This window comes from Aquarana catesbeiana, linkage group LG01 (genome assembly GCF_042186555.1).
Source record: "Aquarana catesbeiana isolate 2022-GZ linkage group LG01, ASM4218655v1, whole genome shotgun sequence".
Taxonomy (NCBI): domain Eukaryota; kingdom Metazoa; phylum Chordata; class Amphibia; order Anura; family Ranidae; genus Aquarana; species Aquarana catesbeiana.
This window is the reverse complement of record NC_133324.1, coordinates 195,467,181-195,492,946: the sequence shown is the minus strand read 5'-3', so window position 1 is coordinate 195,492,946 and position 25,766 is coordinate 195,467,181. Positions and strand designations below refer to the sequence as shown.

Genomic DNA, 25,766 nt, shown 5'->3' with positions numbered 1-25,766 from the left:
CCTCTTATTCCCTGAGGGCTGCCTTGTCTCAGTTTGATACTTTCAGCCGTTTTTCAGGAGTCCGTATCAACTGGGACAAATCAGTCCTTTTCCCACTTCACCCATTCATGCCTCGTATTGATAGCCAAACCCCCCTCCGATGGGTCGAAGAGTTCACATATTTGGGCGTAAAGGTAGCCTTGTCCTTGGACAGTTACCTGGACCGTAATGTACTTCCGGTCTTGGACAAACTTACCAACCAGTGCACCACTTGGCGTAAACTTCCTCTTACGCCAGTGGGTAGAGGGAATTTAATCAAAATGGTGTATTTACCTAAATTGTTATATTTCTTTCGTCACGCCCCTGTCCATATTCCCCGGTCAGTGTTCCGAAGACTGGACAGTATTGTGAGCGATTTTGTCTGGGCTGGGAGACCTCCGAGAGTGGCCAGGCGGACCCTCTATCTTCCCCTCTCTGGCGGTGGTCTGGCCCTACCGAACTTCCTTATATACTACTGGGCGGCGGTCTTGGTTACCGTCCGCTGGTGGTTCTCCCAGCCCAGACAGAATCCAGCAGTCACCCTAGAGGCAGCAATACTTGGTTCATATGCAGCCCTTTCTAACTTAGTCTTCAGGGGGTGTAAAGCACACCCTGGTGTCACGGTCCCTATGAAGACCACGATTCGGGTTTGGCAATGTTCCCGGGCAGCCCACCGGGATCCCTTGGTGGTCTCCCCTCACACTCCCCTATGGGGTAATCCTCTTCTTCCCCACCTAAATACAATACCTGATCCGGCGGCGTGGGCAATGAGGGGTATCGTTACCCTCAAGCAAGTAATGCCAGGTGGTAAGATCCTAACATTCCTAGAATTAAGACAAGCATTTAAACTCCCCTGTTCTTTTCAATTTAGATATTGGCAGCTCCGGCATGCCCTCACCGCCCACTTCCCTGCCCCAATCACTTTAAATTCAGATTCTATCGAGAGACTCCTCACTTCGGAGCTCCTGCTCAAACCACTCTCCACCCTCTACATGTATCTCACAGTAGCCCTTGACACGGACACTTCACAATTGCTGGCCAAATGGAGGACAGATATTCCCAACCTAGACGAAGACACATGGGAGGAGTGCGTCTCTACATTCATTTCCTCTATGATAGCCTCTAGAGACCGTTTTGTCCAACTAAAATTTTTACATAGGGCTTACTATACCCCACAAAGGTTGGCATCCATCTACCCCTCTCTTAGCCCACTTTGCACGAGATGCTCCACTGAGAGGGGTTCCTTCTTCCACATGGTCTGGACTTGCAACAAGATCCAACCTTACTGGAGAGGGGTGGCGGATGTATTGACAGACATATGCGGCGTCACGTTGACACTGGACCCTCTTGTCTTTTTGCTCAGTTACCTTGGGGACGTGGAGGGTGACCGTTATACTAAACTATGTTTGATTTTTGCCCTTTACTATGCTAGGAGAGAAATCCTGTTGAGATGGAAGGGTACAGATCTCCCTACAGTAGCCTCATGGAGAAGTACAATTAATAAAGTCCTTCCATTATATAAGATCACATATGAAAGTAGGAACTGCCCCGCGAAATTTGAAAAAATATGGTCACATTGGTCTGACGCTTGACTTAACTCCTATTATAAGCAAATGTGATTGTATTGTATATACTAGCTAATAGGAAGCTGGGAGTCATCACCCCCTCCTCCCCCCCCCCCTGCCCCCCGGCTGAAAGTACTTCCCATTCTTCATACATCCAGCAGTGGAATGTTAGGATTAATCTTGGGTCAATCTAGGACTACCGTCCGCTCTATAGAATATACACACCCCTCTTTTTGTACTGTTTTATTGGTTACTTGTAACTAACTGTGGATATAGTCTCACATTACAGGCAGCCTTCCACCCTTGGATACCCCGACCTCAATGCTGCCTGGTAATAGCTACACTCTACAGTGATGTAATCTGATGGCAAATACTGTACGGTTTATGCTATTGCTGTTTTGTATTCTTATGATTTCTGAATAAATAAAAAACTCTTACTGTCAAAAAAAAAAATGGATGTAGAGGAGAATTGGCTGCAGGTACAATTTATGCAGGAGAACCTGTTTCATCTTTTTCATATCTCTCCTGAGGCTAGTCACTTTACTGGGTATATAAATGTTTACAACCACTTTAACAATACTTCACTTTATGTACTTACTAAGCAAACATTTACTTTGCTAAGGCTTTGTTTAAACTGCATTTCATCCAACACAGTGGGGTTGATTTACTAAAACTGGAGAGTGCAAAATCTGGTGCAGCTCTGCAAGGAAACCAATCAGCTTCCAGGGTTTCTTGTCAAAGCTTAATTGAACAAGCTGAAGTTAGTAACTGGCTACATAGCTGGGGTGTACTGAGTGTGCCTGGGTACACCCTAATCACCCTGTGTGTTAGTGTCCCGAGATTTGCCTGGGCTGCTGTGAAATGCTGCATCCAACCAGTGAGTATCCCACGCTGCCTGTGAGACAGTATCACATTAAGCAGATTGTGAGGCTCGTAAGATTCACTCAGAGTGTGAAACTGTCATGTAATATAACAGTATGCAGGAGGAGAGAGGAGCTGTCAAAATTTAGCCGTGATGTCGGGGATGGGCGGGACCGATCGACTCTCAAACATAAGCCAATGGGATGGGGTCTGGGCTGGCAGCAACGTGTATGTGGCTCCGCCCCCTTTATTAAGCAGCTCAATCATTGGCTGGTGTTTAGATAGCTGTTCGGTCATCCTGCCCATCCCTGACATCACCGCTGAATTGTGACAGCTCCTCTCTCTCCTTGCATGCACTTACATTACATGACAGTTTCACAAGTTTTTACAAGCCTCATGATCTGCTCAATGTGAAACTCCCCCTCTCCCCCAGTCAGTGCCACCTGCCAGTGCCAATCAGTGCCACCTGCCAGTGCCAATCTGTGCTTCCAATCAGTGCCACCTGCCAGTGCCAATCAATGACACCTGTCAGTGCCAATTAGTGCTTCCAATCAGTGCCAATCAGTGACACCTGTCAGTGCCAATCAGTGCCACCTGCCAGTACCAATCAGTGCTTCCAATCAGTGCCACCTGTTAGTGCCAATCAGTGCTGCCTATCAGTGCACCCTACCAGTGCCACCTGTAAGTGCCAATCAGTGCTGCCTATCAGTGCCAATCAGTGCCGCCTATCAGTGCCAACCAATGCCACCTATCAGTGCCCATCAGTGCTACCAATCAGTGCTTACAATCAGCGCCATCTATCAATGCCAATCAGTGCCCATCAGTGCTGCCTATCAGTGCCAATCAGCACTATGTATCAGTGCCGCCTATCAGTGCTTCCAATCAGTGCCATCTATCAGTTCAGTCAGTGCTGCCTATCAGTAGATGTCAGTGCTGCCTATCAGTTCCGCCTATCAATACCAATCAGTGCTGACAATCAGTGCCCATCAGTGATGCCTATCAGTGCTGCCCATCAGTGCTGCCAAGTAGTGCCCATCAGTGCTGCCTATCAGTGCCAATTAGTGCGGCCTATCAGTGCCATTAGTGCCTCCAATCAGTGCCACCTATCATTGCCAATCAGTGTTGCCTATCAGTGCTGCCAATCAGTGCTTTCTATTAGTGTCAATTAGTGTGTCCTATCAGTGGCAATCAGTGCTGCCCATCAGTGCTTATCAGTGCCCATTAGTGCTGCCCCTCAGTGCTGCCTATCAGTGGCCATCAGTGCTGCCAATCTGTGACCATCAGTGCTACCAATCAGTGGTGCCTATTAGTGCCAATCAGTGCTGTCAATCAGTGGCCATCAGTTCTGCCTATCAGTGCCCATCAGTGCTGCCTGTCAGTGTCCATCAGTGTAGCCTGTCAGTACCCATCAGTGCTGCCAAACAGTGCCCATCAGTGCTGTCAATCAGTGCCCATCAGTGCTGCCTGTAAGTGCCCATCCGTGAACTGAGTGCAGGGATGGGGAGATGAACTCAGCAGAAAGGCACATTGTCCATGGGGGGCCGGCCCGGTGGGGCACAACTGAAATCTATTGACATTTATTAATCACCACACTACTATTTACAATAAACTACTGGAGGTAAAAAAAAAAAAGTGTCAGTAAAAGGCCTGCCGCTAAGCACTGTTATGTGTCCCCACACCACCAAAAAAAAAAAAAAAGTGCAGAGCTAACTTACTGATCAATAACTTAATAATAATGGTGGAATCCTCCAATGTAAGGAAATCTTAATAAACTTCAATATCACCAGAGTATTGGTCTCTATAATACAGATCAAACTGAAAATAAGACATACTGTATAAAATGAAACTTAGCAGGGATAGTGGAAACCCCTCCTTAAGACAAATTAACTTCAAGTGCAATAATTCCAATGATGTGTGATTTCACATATAATACACATCAAAATGATAATAAGACATAAACATTTTTTTTAAACTTAGCAGGGATGGTGGAAACCCCCCTACAGATAATTACAATACAAATTAACTTCAAGTGCAACAACTTTTTAGTTGGGAGGTTTACGCCATTATAGCACTTTGGAATTTTTATTTTTTAGATTGTTACATTTAATTTTATATGTTTTAGTTACTATTATAATGTACATGTTTGCACTTGAAGTTCAGTTTCCACCACCCGTGCTAAGTCCATGTCTTTATGGACCTTGCTTTGTGCACTGATGCGCAGTCATATTGGCACAGGATGGGGCTATCCCCAAACTATTCCCACAAAGTTGGGAGAATGAATTGTCCAAAATGTCTTGGTATGCTGACACCTTCAGCATTCCCTTTACTGGAACTAAGGCTCCAAGCCCAACCCCTGAAAAACAACCCCACACCATAATCCCCCCTCCACCAAATTATTTGGACCAGTACATAAAGCAAGGTCCATAAAAACATGGATGAGCAAGGTTGGGGTGGAGGAACTTGACTGGCCTGCACAGAGTTCAGACCTCAACCTCATAGAACACCTTTGGGATGAATTAGAGCGGAGACTGCGAGCCAGGCCTTCTCATCCAACATCAGTGCCTGAGGTATAGGGGGGGAGGTGCTGCGCTAACCAGAAGAAAGCTGTAAATCTCTGTCTGTGGTCAATTAATAAAATGACATAAAATCGCATAATAAATCGCATAAATAAGTGTTGACACTAAAAAACATTCAAGTCTTAATAATCAGCATCATGTGTATGTGAAAAAAGTGCATAAAAAATCCTTTTCAATTGGTATATACTAAATAACAAAAAAATTGCATGTTAAATCGCATAAATAAGTGTTGACACTAAAAACATATAAATCTAGATAATCATGTGTTGGTGCACAAAGGGACATAAACACTACTTCATGTGAATAACTCTAAGTAAAAATACATAGAATAAATCAGAAATAACCATCAAAAACATATCCTTATAAATGGTGCAAAACGTACAAAGTGCCAGTGCTTAAAGGTGGTCTAGATATCTCAAATAAAACACATCAATCCAACGCAATATGGATAATAAATAATATAAATAAATGTCCTAATAATAGTGATATAAATTATATTGTGCTGGCCTGCGAAACAAATGACCAATGACATGCCAGTAAGTGCAGCAAACTTAAAGTGCCAGTGTAAAAGTCATTGAAGGTGCAAAAGCAAGTTCTGGTGTATTCAATAAAACAACAGTGGGGTGTCTGGGATGCAATTCACTCAGTGTCCTCTTCGTGCATAAAACACTAATGTAAGCAGTGGCCCCTTACCTAGCGGTGCTAGGTCAACCGCATGAATTGTAGCTAAAACACCAGGTCCTGAGCCTCAATCGTGTCCCTATATCCACGCTTGCCGGTGTTGGGTTATCCTAATGGCAGCTGATTACAAGTGGCTATGGTCCTATCAGGGGTCCTGGACCAGCGCGGATCCTAGCTCAGCCTCCACATCTCAGGTATGTATGTACAGGAATATGCAGGACAAAGGTACTTGATAGTGAAGTATGTATTAACCAGGTAATGCTTTATTAAAAATATTTAAGTAGATGTACTCACATAAAAACAATGCAGAGCAAACCTCTCTCCTACGAGCAGCGAACTCGTTCTGTGTGAAACAGCCTATTCCGTCCCTACGCGTGTCATCACCGATCACGTGACTTCTTCAGGGGGGCTTCAATATATCACTATTATTGGGACATTTATTTATATTATTTATTATCCATATTGCGTTGGACTGATGTGTTTTATTTGCGATATCTAGATCACCTTTAAGCACTGGCACTTTGTACGTTTTGCACCATTTATAAGGATATGTTTTTGATGGTTATTTCTGATTCATTCTATGTATTTTTATTTAGAATTATTCACATGAAGTAGTGTTTATGTCCCTTTGTGCACCAACACATGATTATCTAGATTTATATGTTTTTAGTGTCAACACTTATTTATGCGATTTAACATGCGATTTTTTGTTATTTAGTATATACCAATTGAAAAGGATTTTTTATGCACTTTTTTTCACATACACATGATGCTGATTATTAAGACTTGAATGTTTTTTAGTGTCAACACTTATTTATGCGATTTATTATGCGATTTTATGTCATTTTATTAATTGACCACAGACAGAGATTTACAGCTTTCTTCTGGTTAGCGCAGCACCTCCCTCCCTATACCTCAGTTTGATTTTGGGCTTATGTCTGACCCTTGCTTCAGTGCATGCAGCTGTCCAGTCGCATACGTGCGTTTTTACTATTTTTCTGAGTTTTTGTTTTCTTTTCTTTTTCCAATTGGGTAGCGCAGGAATATTCTTATTACAACATCAGTGTCTGACCTCACAAATGTGCTTCTGGAAGAATGGTCCACACGCCTAAACTTTGTGGACAGCCTTCCCAGAAGACCTGAAGCTGCTCTACAATGGGTATGGTCATATTTCACAAACAGTAGAAGGGTCTTAAAGGGGGATATCAGGATTGCATTACATACAGAGTGCAGAGTTCATGGGGGATACACACAGAGTGCAGAGCTGTCACTTGTAAACACAGAAACCAGACTTCTGTGTTTACAAGTGATTGTGGTGAGCAGACACCAAAGGGGTGGTGGAACTGAGTTCCACCAAGTTCCCCCTGAAAAAAAGCCCTGTGTATATATATATATATATATATATATATATATATATATATATACACATACATGTGTGTTTGAGCTTGGGGGCGCACACCCTAATGCAATAGGCTGCGCACGGCTATGACTGGCTACCATGCACAACTGCACCAGTTTTGGTAAATGAACCCCAGTATGTTTTTGGCTAGCATTTTGTTCACAGCATGACCACACTGAAAAATAGAAAGACAGGCACAAATGCTGCATACAGGGCTGAAGATCCCTGCTTCGTGTCCCCGTCACCAAATTGCTAAGCCTTTCAGCTCAGAAAGCACTTATAAACCCACCATTGTTTGCATGTTAATGTTCTCTTGGTGAACAATTTCTTTGCTGGGGCAACATTCTTTATTCCAATATTCCATAAAATCAACTTTATTTTTTATTTTAACAAGTCTTGGGCCTTTAAAAGTAGATGTAAAATCTACTAACAGAATGACATTTAATTTTGCTAAAGCAATGTTCATCATAAACATATGTCTATATGCACTCCAGCAACGGCCACATTCACTAAGCCAATTATGGCTTGTTTATGGGGTTATACTGTTTATGGCATTCCATTGATGAAAATACGCCCTTCTGTATAATAATTAATTAGCTAAAAAAACCAAAACAATTTTACTGAACGTGACAAGAAGGCATTTTAATAAATGAGGGTAGGCTGATCTCATTCCAGATTTTTTTTGGTTACATGGATTTCACTCATGGGAAAGCATTATAATGTTAACAGCTGGAAATCTGACTAAAATATACAACTCTGAGAAAATACTTTCACCTCTTCGATGGAATGTCACATTGTAAAAACATTCTTGTTCCAAAATATGCTTCATCTTTGTTCACATGGTCAGTCCTTCTGCTAAACTTACTTGGAAATTGCATTTTTACTTTCTCTGTGAGCAGAACTTCAGTCATTTTTTTCATCTTTCCATCTATTAAATCTTCTGCCCTTGTTGTTTTAACTTTGGATAGTAAAACATACAGCCCACTTCCTGTTTCTTGTCTGGTCATTAGACTAGGCTTATGACATCATGCACAGCTCTCTCTCTCTCACTCTTGTGAGTGTTTGCCAAGAAGGGGGGATGAGTCGTAAGAGGGCCAATGAGAGCTGCAGAGCTAGAGGTGTGCCTCTGTGTAAATCCAGGAAGTGAACAGGCAGCAGCTTCAGCTGCCCACAGTTAAAATGGTTGCAGCCAGACTCAGCGGTGGGAGATTTCTGCAGCATATTTGGCATGTACAGAATCACAGTATATATAAAATAATATACAAAGTGGATGGCGGGAAGCTTCAGAATGGCAAAGATGTTTTTATTACAAATTATGTGAGCAGACTGCAATTCCTCTTTAAGTTAAAGCCCATCTCCAAGCAAGTCTAATTTTTTGATGAGAAGGTCCCCCCACCCCTGTGCAGCCCCTGTGATATTTCTTTTAATTCTCTTTCCTCTATCTGTACAAATCCTTCTTCATCTGCCAAACACACAATGTGGAAGAATCTGCAGGGCACCCTACAGGACGCAGGCGCAGCCTCCACAACACAAAGTGCTGCCTCTACAACAGTTGGCAGTCAGCATTTCCTAATCAGTTATACCTAAGGGCCCATTCACACATAAGTGTTGTTTTGCAGTGTGCTAATGAACCAGTGTTAATGTGTGATGCAGTAAGCAGTTTATTCATTAGGAATGGGCTGTCAATGTACCACAACAGATGGGTAAACGCACATAACCTTTTAAAAAAGTGCAGTGCACCACAATACATGGGATATATGTTGTGGGGTGCTGCTGAGCATTAAGAGCATTGTGCATTGGGCTCTATTGTAAAATCCGCTGGGGTATCATTCATTGGGGAAAAGAGCGTTAACATGTGCGTTTTGATGAATAAGCCCTCCATAGGTGTGCGCAGCCTATTGCACTAAGGTGTGCACCCCAAAGCTCAAACACACATGCCTTTCTCTGCAGCCTCAGCTGCACTGGACAGTGAATGAATGGGAAGTGCTCTGTGTTGAGAGGCTTCCTGTTCATTCACAAACTGAAGCATAGGAAACACAGTTTCCTATGCTTCCATTATGAATAAACACAGTGAGTTAGTGTGTTTACTGTGTTCATTTAGAAAAGGAAGGAGCTGTAATGTAATGTACAGTTACTAGCCCCTTCCCCTGCTCTCCATCCTGAAACATCCCTCACAGCAGCAGGGGGGAGAAGAGAGGAAACCAGCAGCACTGTGGGGCGGGGGGGGGGGGGGGCAGCACGGGGGGTAGGGGGAAGCAGCACCGCATAAAGTGATTAGGGTGTGCCCAGGCACACCTGGCACACACCCTGCTCGGGCCTATAGAGCCCTCTAATGAGCCAGTGGCTGCATGAAGAAGTATCCCAACAATAAAGTAGGATGCTTGTTTTTTTTAAGTTTTGGATAGACTAGTAAATTATTCTGTCAAAATGATTGATGCTTGTGGCCATGTTGGGCAGATTTGGCTTCACTTTCTTTCCCTGTGACAGCAGAGAAGTATTTGTCTCTGGAATATACAGACAGCAATAATAACTTAAGTTTTAAGCCTTCCCCGTTTTGTTGAAAATAGTCTTTTGTTGCCATCTGTGTCCACAGTGGAGAGATCTCCTAGGCAGATGTTCTATCTTCTCCACTTTGTCTAAACTAAAAATAAATGTTTTGTTTGGAGTTGGGCTTTAACTCAAATTAGCTTTTTTGTACAAATTTAGTAGAATTACAAGGGTGTGTGTAACACCACTATATTTTGCTGACAATAGTTTGGGTGCATTAGAAAACGTGTGATATAAAACCGCATCTCGATTTGATGGGCACATATAGGTTACAATATAGATTGCCTATAATGATGGATCTTATAAAAAGTGAGACTGTTATGCTTGAATGAGTGAAAAACAAGGAAAACAACTTGGAGTATTGCATCCACAGGACAAAATCATTACAAAAAACATAAGATAGAAGCTTCGATATGAGAATACATTTGCCCGTGGATGGGGTTGTTCATTAGAATGTAAAAATATAGGGGGTAAAAAAAAAAAAAATTATATATATATATATATATATATATATATATATATATATATATATATATATATATGGGTGTGTGTTTTTTTAAGATACTATATCATGATTTTTTTTTAACCACTTCAGCCCCCTTCCTGACCAGTGGATTTTTTGCGATTCATCACTGCGTCGATTTAGCTGACAATTGCGCGGTCGTGCGATGTTGTACCCAAATAAAATTGACATCCTTTTTTTTCCCACAAATAGAGCTTTCTTTTGGTGGTATTTGATCACTTCTGCGGTTTTTATTTTTTGCGTTATAAACAAAAAAAGGCTGTCAATTTTGAAAAAAAGCAATATTTTTTACTTTTTGCTATAATAATTAACACATATATATATATATATATATATATATATATATATAAAAATTCTTCCACAGTTTAGGCCGATATGTATTCTTCTACATATTTTTGGTAAAAAAATTGCAATAAATGTATATTGATTGGTTTACGCAAAAGTTATAGCGTCTACAAAATAGGGGATAGATTTATGGCATTTTTATTTTTTTTACTAGTAATGGCGGCGATCTGCGATTTTTATGGGGACTGCGACATTATGGCGGACACATCGGACACTTTTGACACTTTTTGTGACCATTGTCATTTATACAGCGATCAGAGCTACAAATAGCCACTGATTACTGTATAAATGACATTGGCAGGGAAGGGGTTACACACTAGAGGGCGATCAAGGGGTTAAGTGTGTACTAGGGAGGTGTTCTAACTGTAGGGGGGATGGGCTCACTACAACATGACAGAGATCACTGCTCCCGATGACAGAGAGCAGTGGATCTCTGTCATGTTGCTAGGCAGAACAGGGAAATGCCTTGTTTACATATCATTTCCCCGTTCTGTCTCTCCTCACCGTAATTGTGGGCCGCCAGCAAACATCAAGTTTGCGGGACCCGCAGGCATGCTCCTGCGGAGCGCACACGTGCGTGCCCGATAGGCGGCAAATTCAAAGGGACATACAGGTACGCCCATTTGCCTGCCTGTGCCATTCTGCTGACGTGCATCTGTGTGCGGCGGTCGGCAAGTGGTTAATATGTGTTAAGAGCTCTACATGGTTTGCAATAACAAAGTTACTGTATACAGGAAAGGTGTAGGCTCAGTAGATGCTACGACATATGGGGCAGCACATGACTTCCTCTATGTGTTAGTAATTGCCCTTGAGTAAATCACCAGTTTACGCAGCGCTTTACAATGTAGAGAGGGGACAGCACAATTACAGTACAGTTCAATACAGAAGGGACAGGAGGGCCCTGCTCATAGAGCTTACATTCTAAAGGGAGGGGGTGGTGGTACAAAAGGTAATAGATGCGGGGAATGATTTGATGGGGGTGGTTGCTGGGAGATCTAATGTTGCTGGTGGGGATGTATGTTTGTGTGGGGGTCTATTGTTGCTGGGTAGGTCTATTGTTGCTGGTGAGGGGTCTCTTGTTGCTGGGAGGTATCTATTGTTGAGGGAGAGATCTATTTTTACTGGCTGCTGGAGGGTCTATTGATGCTGGCTGCTGGAAGATCTGTTGTTGCTGTTGGGGGTCAATTGGTGCTAGGTTGGTATTTTGTTGCTGGGGGTGGTCTATTGTTGTGTGGAATATCTATTGTTGCTGGGAGAGGTCAATTATTGTGTGGGATATCTACTGTTGCCAGGGGGTCTATTGTTGCTGGTGGGGTCTACTGTTGCTGGGATGGGGTCTATCAAATTCCATACAAATACCATAGTAGCACAAAATGATATTTGGTTTGGTTTTCTCCAAAAGAGGCGGTACTGGAAGGTGGAACCAAGGGATAGTGCTCAGAGGTGGATAGGGGCAGAGACAAAGGGTGCATCAGAAAGGGGGGGGGGCTTATTCTTTGAGAAAAAAAGCCCTTCTAACAAGTCTGCAGTGCTCATTGGCTGAGAGGAAAGAGCAATGAGTGGGCACATCTAGATGGATGCCTAGTTAGGTCTAGTCCAGGATCCGGCTGAGGTGCTTCAGGAGTGGGCAGAGAAGAGGTAAGGGAGAGAAAAGTGTCTGGAAAGTGCACGGATGACCACATGAAGAGCACTTCTTCTCTTAGCTGCAGTTTCTGCTAGTATTCAGAGCTTGAAGTAGACTGCCAGCAGCTGACACAGGTGAGAGATGTGCATGTGTATGCATGCTTGTATGCAGTGGGTATAATGTGTAAGCAGTGTGTGTTTGCAGTGTGTATGCACCCTTACCCCAGCATTGTGTGTTACCCACTCCTAACACCTACACTCTTTACATTACAAACTTCTAACCCCTGCACTTTGTACATAGGCTTTGTACAAATTTTCAGTCCCTCTCACTGTTAGCGCAGTTTTGCCACCACAGTGCACTTCCTCTTAATTCTTCTTTGGGTTTCTTTTCTTGCATAAGGGGGCCCAAATTACGATCTTGCACACAGGCCCACTGCTTTCAGAAAATGCCCCTGCTGCAGATACTGTCAATTTGTCCCAATTGGGCAGCATCATAATATCCTATTTGCTGATTCTCAAAAAAAAAAACAAAAAAAAAAACATAAAACGACATCAAAGGCAATACAGGTATATACTAAAGGAAAAACAGTGGCAGATGTTTGCGGCTGGGCAGGAACCCAAAACACCAGCTACAATTCTTGTATGAGTGGCTGCAAAGTTTGTAACAATCCCAGAATACATATTTGATATAATATATTTAGTCTGATCCAAAACTGATTTTTAATAAATTATTGTTTTTCATTTGTAAAGATACAATGTACAAAACTGTAAATCAGCACATATTTAATCACATTCTTACAAGTTGTAAAAAAATATATATCATACAAATTCAGCCGTCTAGATGAAAAATAGTTGGCAACTTTAAACACAAGAGAATATTCTTTATAAAAAGGCTATAAAATCTCGTACACTGTGACGTAAATGAGAAGTCTCATAAGTCCGAATCCAGTGTGTTCTTCTGTAACCAGTCAATAATCTTCGTATTCACAATATTTACCCACTCTAGGCGAGCTTTCTTTCTTTTTTCTAACCTCTGTACTTCACTTTCCCTTAAACTTTCATCCATAGCAGTGGTAATGAAGAGTTGCATCTTAAAAAAGAAAACAAAACACAGTTTTTTTTCACTTTGAAAAGTTGTCAGAGTAAAGAAAACCTGTTTCAAGCAGTAAATCTGTGTAAAGAAAAAAAAAGTACCATTGGAGGTCAAGTCAACCTCTCTCGATGAAAGAATTGATTAAGACTATTGATCACATTGCAGGGATGGAAGAGTTGATCCACACAACACAGGACAAATTGTCTAAATGTATTCAGGTATGGTCGTACTGGAGGCACTTCCAGGAGACCCCCCCCCCCCATATGGTGCTCTCTGGAATGGTTGCCCCTGAAGCCTTCAACTACAACCTAGGATGGCCATCTGCCCTCCTCCTGTTAGTAGGAACTATTTGATTTTCTTTTCCCCTTGTCAACTTAAGGGGTGAAACTGCTCAGGTACCTTGACAGCTGCTTTAATTACTTTCCTTAACAAGTTCCTGGGATTGGGAGTTATGCCGCGTACACACGAGCGGATTTTCCGTCAGAAAAATCTTGCATACACACGGTCACACAAAAGTTCGCTGAACTTTCAATCGTCAAGAACGCGGTGACGTACAACACTACGATGAGCCGAGAAAATGAAGTTCAATGCTTCCGAGCATGCGTCGAATTGTTTCCGAGCATGCGTAGGAATTTTGCACGTCGGAATTGCTACAGACGATCGCAATTTCCGATCGGAACTTTTTCTGACCGAAAAATTGAGAACATGCTCTCAATATTTTGCTGGCTAGAATTCGGCCAGCAAAAGTCCGATGGAGCATACACACGGTCGCATTTTCCGACCAAAAGCTCTCATCGGTCTTTTGCTGGCCGAATTTCCGATCGTGTGTACGTGGCATGAGTGGAGACTGCCCATGCCACACTCCTGGGGACAGCAGGGTTAGTGGAGACTGCCCCTACACCCTCTTCTCTCCTCTACCTTACCTATATCTAATTCTTCCCCGCTTTCCTAAACCCCTTTTTTTGCATTTCTTTCTTTCTGCTGTCCCCAACTGGTCTGACAGTGACAGTCTTTCATTGTAGACTCACCCTGATAAGAGACATTAAGCCCAGCACTCAGCCTTATATTATTTGGACTCACCAGTCCCACCCCTTCACTTGTGGCCCTCTCTGTCCTCACTGACCAGCAGGAAAACCTGTGCTCAGCATTTTGTTCCCTTGCTTTCCTTGCTTACCCCTCGTAACTATTGCACTTTTACTAAATACTCCTGCAGCTGTAAAAAGGGAAGATAGGATTGCTTCTGCCCTTATCTGTGGTGATTTAGTATCTTTGGTTTACTTTTTCTTTTCTTTTTTTTTTTTTTATATCTTCAGTAATTTCAGGTTTACCTGCTTATATACTGTACATTTAATGTTATTTTCACCTGAGCAAATGGTGGAGACCTCACATTTCTATTGTATTGTACTTGTCTTATGACATTTTTGATCTGTATGACGTTCTATCTAAGCTGTCAATATTATTTACTTGTATCTGGTGAAGCATCAGATTAAGGCAAATACGGGATGCAGCAGTTGATCCACTGATTTTGCAGACAATTCAGAATGTTTCTTTTACCATGCCGTAAATTATAAAAGTTTGCCATAGAAAGCATATGGTCCTTAATTTCCATAACAAAAGAGATGCAAGGATGTGGGCCTACTGCTCTTTTGATATCAACCTGTATGCTCTGTTACATATTTCATACTTGTAAAAAGAGTGCAGCGCTAAACAATAAAGTGCATTTGTGCGAATACAGACAAATATCAAAATATACGAATGTGAAGATAATCAACAGTATATAAACAATAATAACTGTGAATGAAGTTTGAAGACACATATGCTAAATTACATCACATGTGAATAAAGTGCAATTGTGCAAACAAAAAGTTCATATAAAACTGGATTCCATCAAAGAAAGTCTCATGGAAGAAGAGTGTTTGGAAATGACAATCATACACCTGAAGGTGTGACACCCATCACCATAACAAAAATGGAGGCTTACCGGAAAGGCAGCGACCCCTCTTACTCAGAGAGGTCACACATCGCTTGGTTGGCTCTCTGATCCACTGAGAGAGAATTCGGGATGTTCCTCTCCTATGGCTGTGGATGGTATACACCGGGAGGTTCACAGCAACTCAGGATGCAAGATGGAGTATAGGAAGCCTCGATATCAGAATGTTTAGGAAACAAAAGGACTCCACATAGTGTGATACTGTCTCAATATCTGGTTTATTAAGCAGTACACTTACATAAAAGTCACAATTGGCACAATTGCACTTTATTCACATGTGCTGCAATTTAGCATATCTGTCTTCAAACTTTATTCACAGTTATTATTGTTTATATACTGTTGATTATCTGCACATTCGTATATTTTGATATTTGTCTGTATTCGCACTAATGCCCTTTATTGTTTAGCGCTGCACTCCTTTTACATATTATCTGTGCCTGGTGTCTGGGTTATAGGGCAGAGCTGCTTATTAACTTTAGTTCCTAGCCAGATATAACCTTTACATTTATTCACATATTTCATACTAAATATGAGACATAATTACAGAGGAGCTCCAGGCTCCTTCAGACAAAATGAAAAGTCAGCAGCTACAAATACTGTAGCTGGTGACTTTTAATATAAGGACACTTACCTGTCCAGGAATCCCACAATGTCCTCACCTGAACAGATTCTTCAATCGGCTTTGGGTGCAGGCGACAGAATCTCTAGTAAGGGAAACAGGAAGTGAGGCCTTGCGGCTTCACAGCCTGTTTCCTATGGCACATGTGCGGGTCGCCTTGTACCTTGTGAATGGTCCCACACACTTCTGGGAGCTGTGATGTGTCCCAGAAGACTACGGGGTAAGGAGGGGGGGGGGGGCAAACTTTCCCTGTCAAGTACCCATCCCCCCCCCCCCCCCCAAAAAAGTGAAAAATGTGGCAGTGAAGGGGGGGAGGGTGTAAACAAGCAGAGCTTCCCTCTTTGGGTGGAGCTCCACTTTAAGATTTATAAGGCTCAATTCACAAAGTGAACAGACAAAGATAAGGTTCCTAATTTTCAAAAAAGTCACAGGTATTTTCAGTGAATCTCAGTGAGATTTGCAAATCACAGTCACATGGCTAAAATTGAAGGTCCCTATTCTTATGTAAAGTGTATGTTGAGCCTATAGCATTAAACTTGTGTATGACATTCAGTTCCTTCAGACATTCTACTTCAGTTGCTGTAATAAATCTTTAAGGGATCTAGTAATTCTTAGTTGAAGAGCAGCCCTAGCATGATCCATAGTAGATAGAAGTTGCATTTTGGTTTATGTAAGCCCTTTTCAATGTAAGGTGGTAGTTGTGTTTTTTTTTTTTTTACTCACCCCCAATCACTAAAATCACACAAACCTTCAATTATTTTAAATCTGCAGCTTTAGGCCTCTTGCACATGGTAAGTCTTAAAACACCAAGTTTTTAGGCATTCAGGCATTTTTCTTTACTAATCCAAATGCAGTCCATTGTTTTTAATTGACATGTAAACTCAGGTGTGTAAACTTGCACATATGACACCTTCCTTTGATTTAAAAAAAGATAGAACATTTTTTATATGCATGTGTATGCGCAAATACACACAAGTGCTATACAGTCCATTCTCACATTTTTTTTCTGCTAGGAATATCTGAGGTTCATACATCAGTACCATGTGCAAGTACCCTTAATTAAAACAATACTTGGCATTTCTGCCAGGTCTTCGTTCAGGCACTTCCTGATATGGGATGATGACTGTCTCACAATCGTGCTCCTGCATTGTCACCCTGTCACATGTGCTTGACTCACATTGTACAGGCACTGTTCACTATTGTTACTATCAGGAAGCTGGTCCTAAACATTGCTGCACAGCCAACAGTGAAGCAAGCCACTTTAATAAACTAAGGCTAGATACACACGGGCCAAAAATTGTGTGAAAACATTCAGTTTGGCAGAAACCGGCTGACTTCTGGCCCATGTGTACAGCTCCCTGTCTGAAAATTTTACAGCTGGATTGAACGAAAAAAAAAAAACGAATAGTGTGTACCCAGCTTAAATGTCATCCAGTTAGAGTTTATATTTACTTTACCTTGTGTTAGGCTGGCCATACATGCTGGGCTGAATAAGAAAATTCCATAGATTTCCCCATAAATGCTAAACAGATGAATCTCCTGCTGCCAGCTACTTTATTATGACAGCCACATCCGGCTGACCTTTTTCCGCCTGGTTCCTTTCATTTCTTAAGTCTATTGCGCTGAGTGATGTCAGCCAGGCTTCCCATGGCTAGTATTTCAATAGATTTACAGGAATCAGCCATAATTCCAGCTATATATGGCTATCTTCAGATATGAATAGGCAAGCAATGGCTCCATCAGTTGCTAATCACCTGATGGCTATATTAGGGGAGCACACAGCAGCTCCAACTTCTGTATGCATGCTGCACAGCTCTTCAGGAGGATCAGAGCTGTTCCTTATGCAGGTTAAGCAGCACTCTCCTCCCACTGCCCCTATACATTCCTCTGCTGATCTAGGCGAATATTTAGCAACTAAGGACACCACTGTTGAGGGGAAGAAGAATGAGAGAGAATGAATGCATTGTATAAATATTCACTTCAGTTATTCAATCATGTGCGGAAGAAATAATTAAACAGGGATTTGCTTTTACCATGATTGGATCATTGAAGTAAATCTTCACACAAAAGTGAACATTCTTAACTCCTTTAGTAAATCAGCCTGACAGCCTCAATGCATTAAAGTCCAGCAAGCTGCATGAGACCCTGTGTATAGCCTCACCTCTTGAAACTGCAGCTCTGATGTAGCTTTCCATCCCAAATCGGTTACTAATCTTTCAAAAAGTAGTTCAGTTTCATCCGCAGACCTGTAAAACATACAAATGCAACGTTATATTAGGAAACGAGTTCCATGTGTAACAACGTTAGTTAGACAGTTTCACCTCCTTCTGCAGGCTTTCCATGTTATTAAGATACCATTAAAGCCTAACTCCAGGTTTTAGTGTACTTTAAGTAGTTCACAAGGACCAAGTGAGTCCAAGAAAAATATTTCTTTAACTAACACATGCATCAGCTGTTAGCACTGTAGGTAGCCTCAGTTACATACACTTTACAGCGTTCTTCTTGTCTCTGAACTTCCTGTCCCTCTCTTGGAACAAAATTAATTAGGGCTTAGTGCTGCACAGCTATTCACAGGAAGCTTTGTATTTTTTGAATGAGTACAAAGCTTCTTCTGATTGGCTGATGTGGAGATCATGCACCTGCTTCTCTGCCTCAGCCAATCAGAAGAAGCTTTTTGGTCATTCAGAAAATACAAAGCTTCCTGTGAAAGGCTGAGCATTCCACAGGCCAACTTGATTTTGTCCCGGGAGAAGATAGGGAAGTCCCCGTACTGCACACACAGCTGCTGCATCTGTAGAAAATAATTTGTTTGGACCAGCTTAGTATAAACAAACTATATGAAGTTTACTAAAACATTGAGTTGGGCTTGAAGGACTTTGTTCTGGGCTTCAAATTCAGAGAAGCAGAGGACTGCCTAACTCCTTGGCAAGGAATCTATAGCACCGCAGCACCCCATCTTGTGTAGTTGAGGAAGCAAAACATTTATTTTTTTAAACCAACACTATGCTATGAACACAGACAAATTATTATTATTATTATTATACAGGATTTATATAACAGTTTGCGCAGCGCTTTACAGCATGAGGGCAGACAGTACAGTTACAATACAATTTAATATAGGAGGAATCGGAGAGCCCTGCTTTTTAGAGCTTACAATCTAGAAGGGAGGGTCAAGTGATTAGAAGGTAATAACTGTGGGGGATGATCTGATGGAGAACGTAAAAGTACAGTTGTTAGGTGAAGGCAGAATAGGCTTTTCTGAAGAGAAGGGTTTTGAGGGATCGGCTAAAAGCAAGCAGAGTAGGAGATAGTAAGACAGATTGGGGTAGGGAGTTCCATAGGATAGGCGAGGCTCAAGAAAAGTCCTGGAGGCGAGCATGGGAGGAGGTGACGAGGAAACTAGAGAGCAGGAGGTCTTGGGAGGAATGAAGGGAACGAGTAGGTTGATATTTTAAGACTAGGTGAAGTGATGTAGCCGGGGGCCGAGTTGTGGATGGCTTTGTAAGTTGTTAGAATTTTGAATATAATTTGTTGGGTGAGTGGAAACCAGTGGAGGGATTGAAAAAGAGGTTTAGCAGACACTGAGCGGTGGGTAGGGTGGATGAGCCTGGCAGCAGCATTCATGATGGACTGAAGGGGGGGTAGCCTATGTAAAGGTAATCTTGTGAAGAGGGAGTTGCAGTAGTTGAGGTGGGAGATGACCAGGGAGTGAACTAGGAGCTTTGTGGTGTCATTGGTTGGGAAGGGGCTTATTTTGGGGGTGTTGCAGAGATTTGGAAAGTGTTTGGATGTGGGGCCGAAAGGATAGTTCAGAGTCCAGGGTTACACCTAAGACCTTGGTTTGCGGGGACAGACTGACAGTAGTGCTATTGATCTTGACAAAGAAATCAGGGGAAGAGCAACGTGTTTTGGATAGATTGAGTTTGAGGAAATGGTGACATCCAAGCTATGTTTGTTAGTAAATTAGTGATACGTGAGGAGAATGGAGGAGTGAGCTGAGGAGTAGAGGGATAGATTTGAGTATCGTCAGCATAGAGATGGTATTGGAAGCCAGGCTATTACCTAACCCAGGGATGCAGTGTAGATGGAGAATAAGAGAGGTCCAAGAACAGAACCTAGAAAGGGAGAGGAGGAAGTAGAGTTATAAGTGACACTGAAGGTGTGGTTGGATAAATAGGATGAGAACAAGTAAAGAGTACAGTCACGGAGACCAAATGTGTGGAGTTTTTTTGAGGAGGAGGGGGTCACTGTGTCAAAGGCAGCAGAGATGTCTAGGAGTAGGAGTACAGAATAGTGTCCATTGGATTTAGCTTTTAGCAGATCGTTTGTGAGTTTTAGGAGAGCAATTTCTGTGAAGTGTTGAGGGCAGAATCCAGACTGAAGGGGGATCAAAAAGGTTATTCTTGGTGAGGGGGTCGCTCAGTCGGTTGTAGACCAGACGTTCAAGGAGTCTGGATAAAAAGGGGAGCAAAGAGATGGGGCGTAGGTTGTTAAAATTGGTGGGGTCTAGTGAGGGCTTTTTAAGAATGGGGGTGACTAATGCATGTTTTAGAGAGTTTGGGAAGATGCCAGAAGAGAGGGAGAGATTGAAGATGTGAGTTAGGGAGTGCAGAATAGAGCTGCTCTTGCAGAGTGCAACTGCACTTTGCAAGTAAATCAACTTGCAATGCCTTTAGTAAATCAACCCCAAAGTCTTATGCCACAGGCGCTCAAGAGCACGGCTATGTTTTTTCAGACTTCTAGTGACATCTGTTTGCCAAGGTTGTAAGGGTCGTGGCCTGATTCTGTATGTAGTGAGGGGGGTGAGCTTGTCTAGGGAGGATGACAGTGAAGTATTGTAGATAGAAGTGGCTAGGTTGGAGCAGGACAGGATGAGATTTTGTCATAGAGGTGGTCAGTAGCAGAGTAGAAAAGAGAAGGGTTGAGGTGGTGAACGTTTCTATGGGTAACTGTTAGGCGGTTGGAGGGAGGGCAAAGTGAGTAGAAGCATGTATCCATTGCTTCAGGTCAAAGAAGGAGGTTAGACTGAGAAGTTTGGAAGTAGCAGGGGTGTTAGTATTAACAGTAATATAAAACAGTAAATAATGATCAAAATGAAACCACTCGAAAAAAGGCAAATTAAAGAGGAATTTCATCCTCCCCCTAATTCCCCCCCCCCCCCCCCCCCAATTACCGGATGCTGGGCTCTTCACATTTCAGAAATTCACCAACACAGCGGGTCCAAGGTAGTCCTGCTGAGATCCTCTTCTCAGCAGGCACAACAATGTTTCTCTGTGATGTTATTGGAAGGCTACATCGGCTCTCCCGTGTTCTGGTGCAGCCTTTGAATGATGAGCCGCTGGCCTGTCCACCTCCTCTTTTAATGAATGAGGTAAGTGCAGGGCTCCTGGGACCTACTGGGATATGAACATTACATATCCCAGGAAGCACTGGCGTCATTTCGCCTAAGCAAATGACAGAGGATGGGGGAGTGGGCCAAAACTAAAGCCAGTCAATTTAAAGGGTGAAGATCTGCTTTAAGATGATAAAGAGATCAACTGGGGGCTAATTTTCACTAATTAGGGAGTTGAGGAGAAAATCTTTAATAAAAAAATCATTTTATTCTCATATTACAGGTTGGCTAGGATCATATCACAGAACAAGCTGATGATATGAACTAACATAGCAGCTGTAATATAACTTTTACAAAGACACACTAATCAATCCCAGCAACTGACTGCTGCAGTTATTATTATTGCAAGGGCAGCTCTGGTTTTTGCTCACTAACAAGGACTTCAAATTAACAGCAGGTTTTGTCAGGGACGTATGCAGGAGCATGCACAGGACATTTATATATGTATAAGGTCCAAAAGGGTTTACAAATCAGTTGAGGCCTTGTATATCATTTTTTGTGTGCAGTCCATCCTGGCTCCAGTTACCTTGCATTTCATTCCTGTGCTGAACTGTGAATATGGGGTACATGGCCTATAGAGATTTTTAGGTGTAATGCATTGTAAGAATTAGCAGTTTTTCAGATCAGAAAGCATCAGGGGCAACATAGAGAATTTATGATGTCCAATAAATGCAGTACTTACGCTTCATCCTTTAACCGATGCCAGTTCTCTTTAAGGAACTCCCAGGCTATGTGTCTTCCTATATCATTCTTAAACATATCCATGAATGTGTCCATTAAACTATGAGCCCCATCCAACATGACATTATCCAAATAACTGCAACAACACATTCAAACTGGTTAATTTTCAAAATGATTTACTAGGTACTGGGAATTATTAAGTTATTTTCTATTTAATTTTTATTTATCTATCTAATTTTCTGTACTTTGTATGCAATAAAGTTACACCACATTGTTGGTACATGTCCCCCCCCCCCCCCCCCCAACCCTCTTTCCCACCACCATCAACATGCTAATCATATTTTACATAAACCTTTTGAGTTTTCATTACATCTTATTTTAGACCCAGTGATGTCATCGCTAGGTCTCTGCTCTTCTTTATGGAATACAGGCAGATCATGGCTGGTAGGAGGGGCCAGAGGGGTGCTGTATATAGCTTCCCAAAACACCACAGCACCCTGCTGCTCCTCTCAAGAACTCAAGCAGTGGGCAACCTGGTCTCTATCCAAAGTTCATCCAACCTGTGAACTATAGTCCTGTGCATGCAATGCAGTAAAAATTATGATGAATTGCCATACAGAAAAATGGCAAACTGCAAGATAGTTACATAGTTACATAGTAGGTGAGGTTGAAAAAAGATACAAGTCCATCAAGTCCAACCTATGTGTGATTATGTGTCAGTATTACATTGTATATCCCTGTATGTTGTGGTCATTCAGGTGCTTATCTAATAGTTTCTTGAAGCTATCGATGCTCCCTGCTGAAATCACCGTCTATGGAAGGGAATTCCACATCCTTGCTGCTCTTACAGTAAAGAACCCTCTACGTAGTTTTAGGTTAAACCTTTTTTCTTCTAATTTTAATGAGTGGACACGTGTCTTGTTAAACTCTCTTCTGCGAAAAAGATTCATTCCTATTGTAGGGTTACCAGTACGGTATTTGTATATTGAAATCATATCCCCTCTCAAGCGTCTCTTCTCCAGAGAGAATAAGTTCAGTGCTCATAACCAGGGGTGTTGCTAGGGGGTGGCTATTGGGGCTATAGCCCCGAATCTGGGGCCCATAGCCCAGAGTCTCTTGCCGCAGTGTCCCTGCTTAACCAGCGCTTCAATCACCCTGACACCATATAAACCATGGTGCCATGATGATTGAAGCATCAACACCAGCCATTGCCCGTGAAACATGGCTTACCACCGGCGTGCCACCCCCCCCCCCCCCCCGCAGGCCTGTAAAAAGGTTGGTGATCACTGGTATGGGCTCTAGCCCCAGATCTTTTGCAGACCTAGCAACGCCCCTGCTCATAACTAATATCCTCCAGACCCTTTATTAACTTTGTTGCCCTTCTTTGTACTCGCTCCATTTCCAGTACATCCTTCCTGAGGACTGGTGCCCAGAACTGGACAGCATACTCTAGGTGCAGCCGGACCAGAGTCTTGTAGAGTGGGAGAATTATCGTTTTTATCTCTGGAGTTGATCCCCTTTTTAATGGCCTGGAAGGAAGTTCACCCCTTTGCTGAGCCTATCATCAACTAGGACCCCCAGGTCCTTTTCCATCCTAGATTCCCCCAGAAGTTCTCCCCCCAGTGTATAGATTGCATTCATATTTTTGCCACCCAAATGCATTATTTTACATTTTTCTACATTGAACCTCATTTGCCATGTAGTTGGCCACCCCATTAATTTGTTCAGATCTTTTTGCAAGTTATTGCCCTGCTTAGCTTAGTATCGTCTGCAAATACAGAGATTGATCTGTTTATCCCATCCTCCAGATCGTTTATGAACAAATTAAATAGGATTGGTCCCACCACAGAACCCCGGCATTCCCTGATGTTCAAGCGGAGTTCCGCCGGAAAAAAAAAAAAGTCAGCAGCTACAAAAAGTGTAGCTGCTGATTTTTAATAATCAGACACACACCTGTCCCACAGTCCAGCGATGGCGGCGTATGAAGCCTGATTCTCCCCCCTCCTCTCCGCGGTGCCGGAATTTTTACTGTGGGCGCCCGGTTGTGGATTCACAGCCGGGCATGCACTTCGCATGCGCGAGCCACGCTGCACACTGTAAATGGCCAGGCAATCTTCTGGGACCTGTGCCGTGTCCCAGAAGATTGCAGGGAGGGAGGGGGGGTGAACTTCCTTCCAGGCCCCACGGAGCCGTGGGAGCTGGATGCCTCTAAAAAGAGGGTATCTGCTTCCCTCCCCCAAAAAATGACATGCCAAATGTGGCATGTCAGGGGGTCATGTCAGCGGAAGTTCCATTTTTGGGTGGAACTCCTCTTTAAGACAGATAATCCCATTATTCTCTCAATTCCTTTTCACCACCCTGCTGCATGCAATGTACTGTATTTTCCCGGTTTATCTTGGATGGAGAACAGGCCACACAAGCTGTAGGCGGGCAAAAGAGTAAAAACTGTATATAACATATCCAAATGTCTATGAAATATCTGTGACAGTGGCAGAGGTGGAAGGGAGCAGGGTAGGGAAGGATAGAAAAGTCAGCTGGTGAGCTTTAATATTTACCTTTTGATAAAAGTAATTTGGGGAAACCTGTAATGCCTCTCACAGGCACTACTGAAAGAAGTATTAAACCCCAAAACAAAAATGTATTATTGGCAGCTTACTAATCCTTAAATGTGGCGGTTGCATTTGTTTTTCTTTTTTTGTAGGCTTTTTATCCTTTACTTTGACCTGGTGATCTGACTTTTAAAACATTTCCTGTCTTAGGATAGCACCACTATGGATGGAGGAGCAACAGAGACACCTTTGGACAGCAGCATTGTCAGACTGGGGGAGGGTAGAGATAAAGTAGCAGGTTTAGATGGACTTTACTAACAAATTAAAGCTGATCTACAGCCAATACTTTTTAGGCTGTTACAGCAACAGTTTTTTTCCCATTGGGGTGAAAGTTTTACTGTACATAAATTCAATAAAGCTGACCATTGTAAGCAGAACTGCCAGTGTTAAAGTGTTACTAAGCCCACAGTAAAATCAAGCTGTATATGCAGGAAAGCATGCTTGTTGAACTCACTAAAGGGTTAATCCTCTGCATTGTGTAAATAGGCTGTTTGATCCTGTCTTCTCTTATCCTCCACTTCTTCCACTGTCCCCTGTCCATCTCCTGATAGTACAAAGCTTTGGGGGGCACTCTGTACTCAGTTTGGTGTGTATTGCTAGAGAATTTTTTTTGGGAGGGTGCATGTGATCAGCACAGGGCCTATCATTTCAAAGCCATTGTTTCAAATTTTTAGGGACTCGTTAATGAATGGAATGGTACTACTGGATTGACGTAGGGTCAATGTGGTGCCCATATTTAAAAGAGATCAAAGTCTTTACCAAGTAACTATAGACCTGTTAGTTTAACTTCTATAGTGGGGAAGATATTGGAGAGTTTAATAAAAGACCACATAGACAAGTTCTTGCCGGGAAAAAATATTTTAAGCAACAGACAGCATGGATTCATAAAAGACAGAAGTTGTCAATCAAATTGGATTTCTTTTTATGAGGAGGTAAGTAGAACCTTGGACAGAGGGGTGGCTCTGGATGTGGTATACTTGGATTTTGAAAAAGCGTTTGACACAGTTCCCCACACACGGCACATGTGTAAGGTAAAATCTACAGGCTTGGAAAGATCAATTTGCAAATGGATAGAAAACTGGCTAAAAGACAGAATTCAGAGAGTATAATGACTCTTACTCTGAATGGTCTAAGGTTATCAGTGGTGTACCCCAAGGTTCAGTGTTGGGACCCTTACTTTTTAATATCTTTATAAATAATATAAGGTCTTGGATTAAAATGACCATTTCTGTCTTTGCAGATGA

General features: G+C 42.4%; 1 protein-coding gene across 1 annotated transcript in view; it reads right to left on the bottom strand.

Moving 5' to 3' along the window:
- Window positions 1-12,834: 12,834 nt before the first annotated feature.
- The window catches only part of LVRN (laeverin), a 252,227-nt gene continuing 239,295 nt past the window's right edge, over window positions 12,835-25,766 (bottom strand). Inside the window, exons 18-20 of the mRNA XM_073624650.1 lie at window positions 21,915-22,049; window positions 18,002-18,086; window positions 12,835-13,228 (exon numbers count right to left, since the gene is read on the bottom strand). Coding sequence (XP_073480751.1) covers window positions 13,070-13,228; window positions 18,002-18,086; window positions 21,915-22,049 — 379 coding nt within the window. The 3' untranslated portion in view covers window positions 12,835-13,069. The remainder of the gene's footprint in view (window positions 13,229-18,001; window positions 18,087-21,914; window positions 22,050-25,766) is intronic.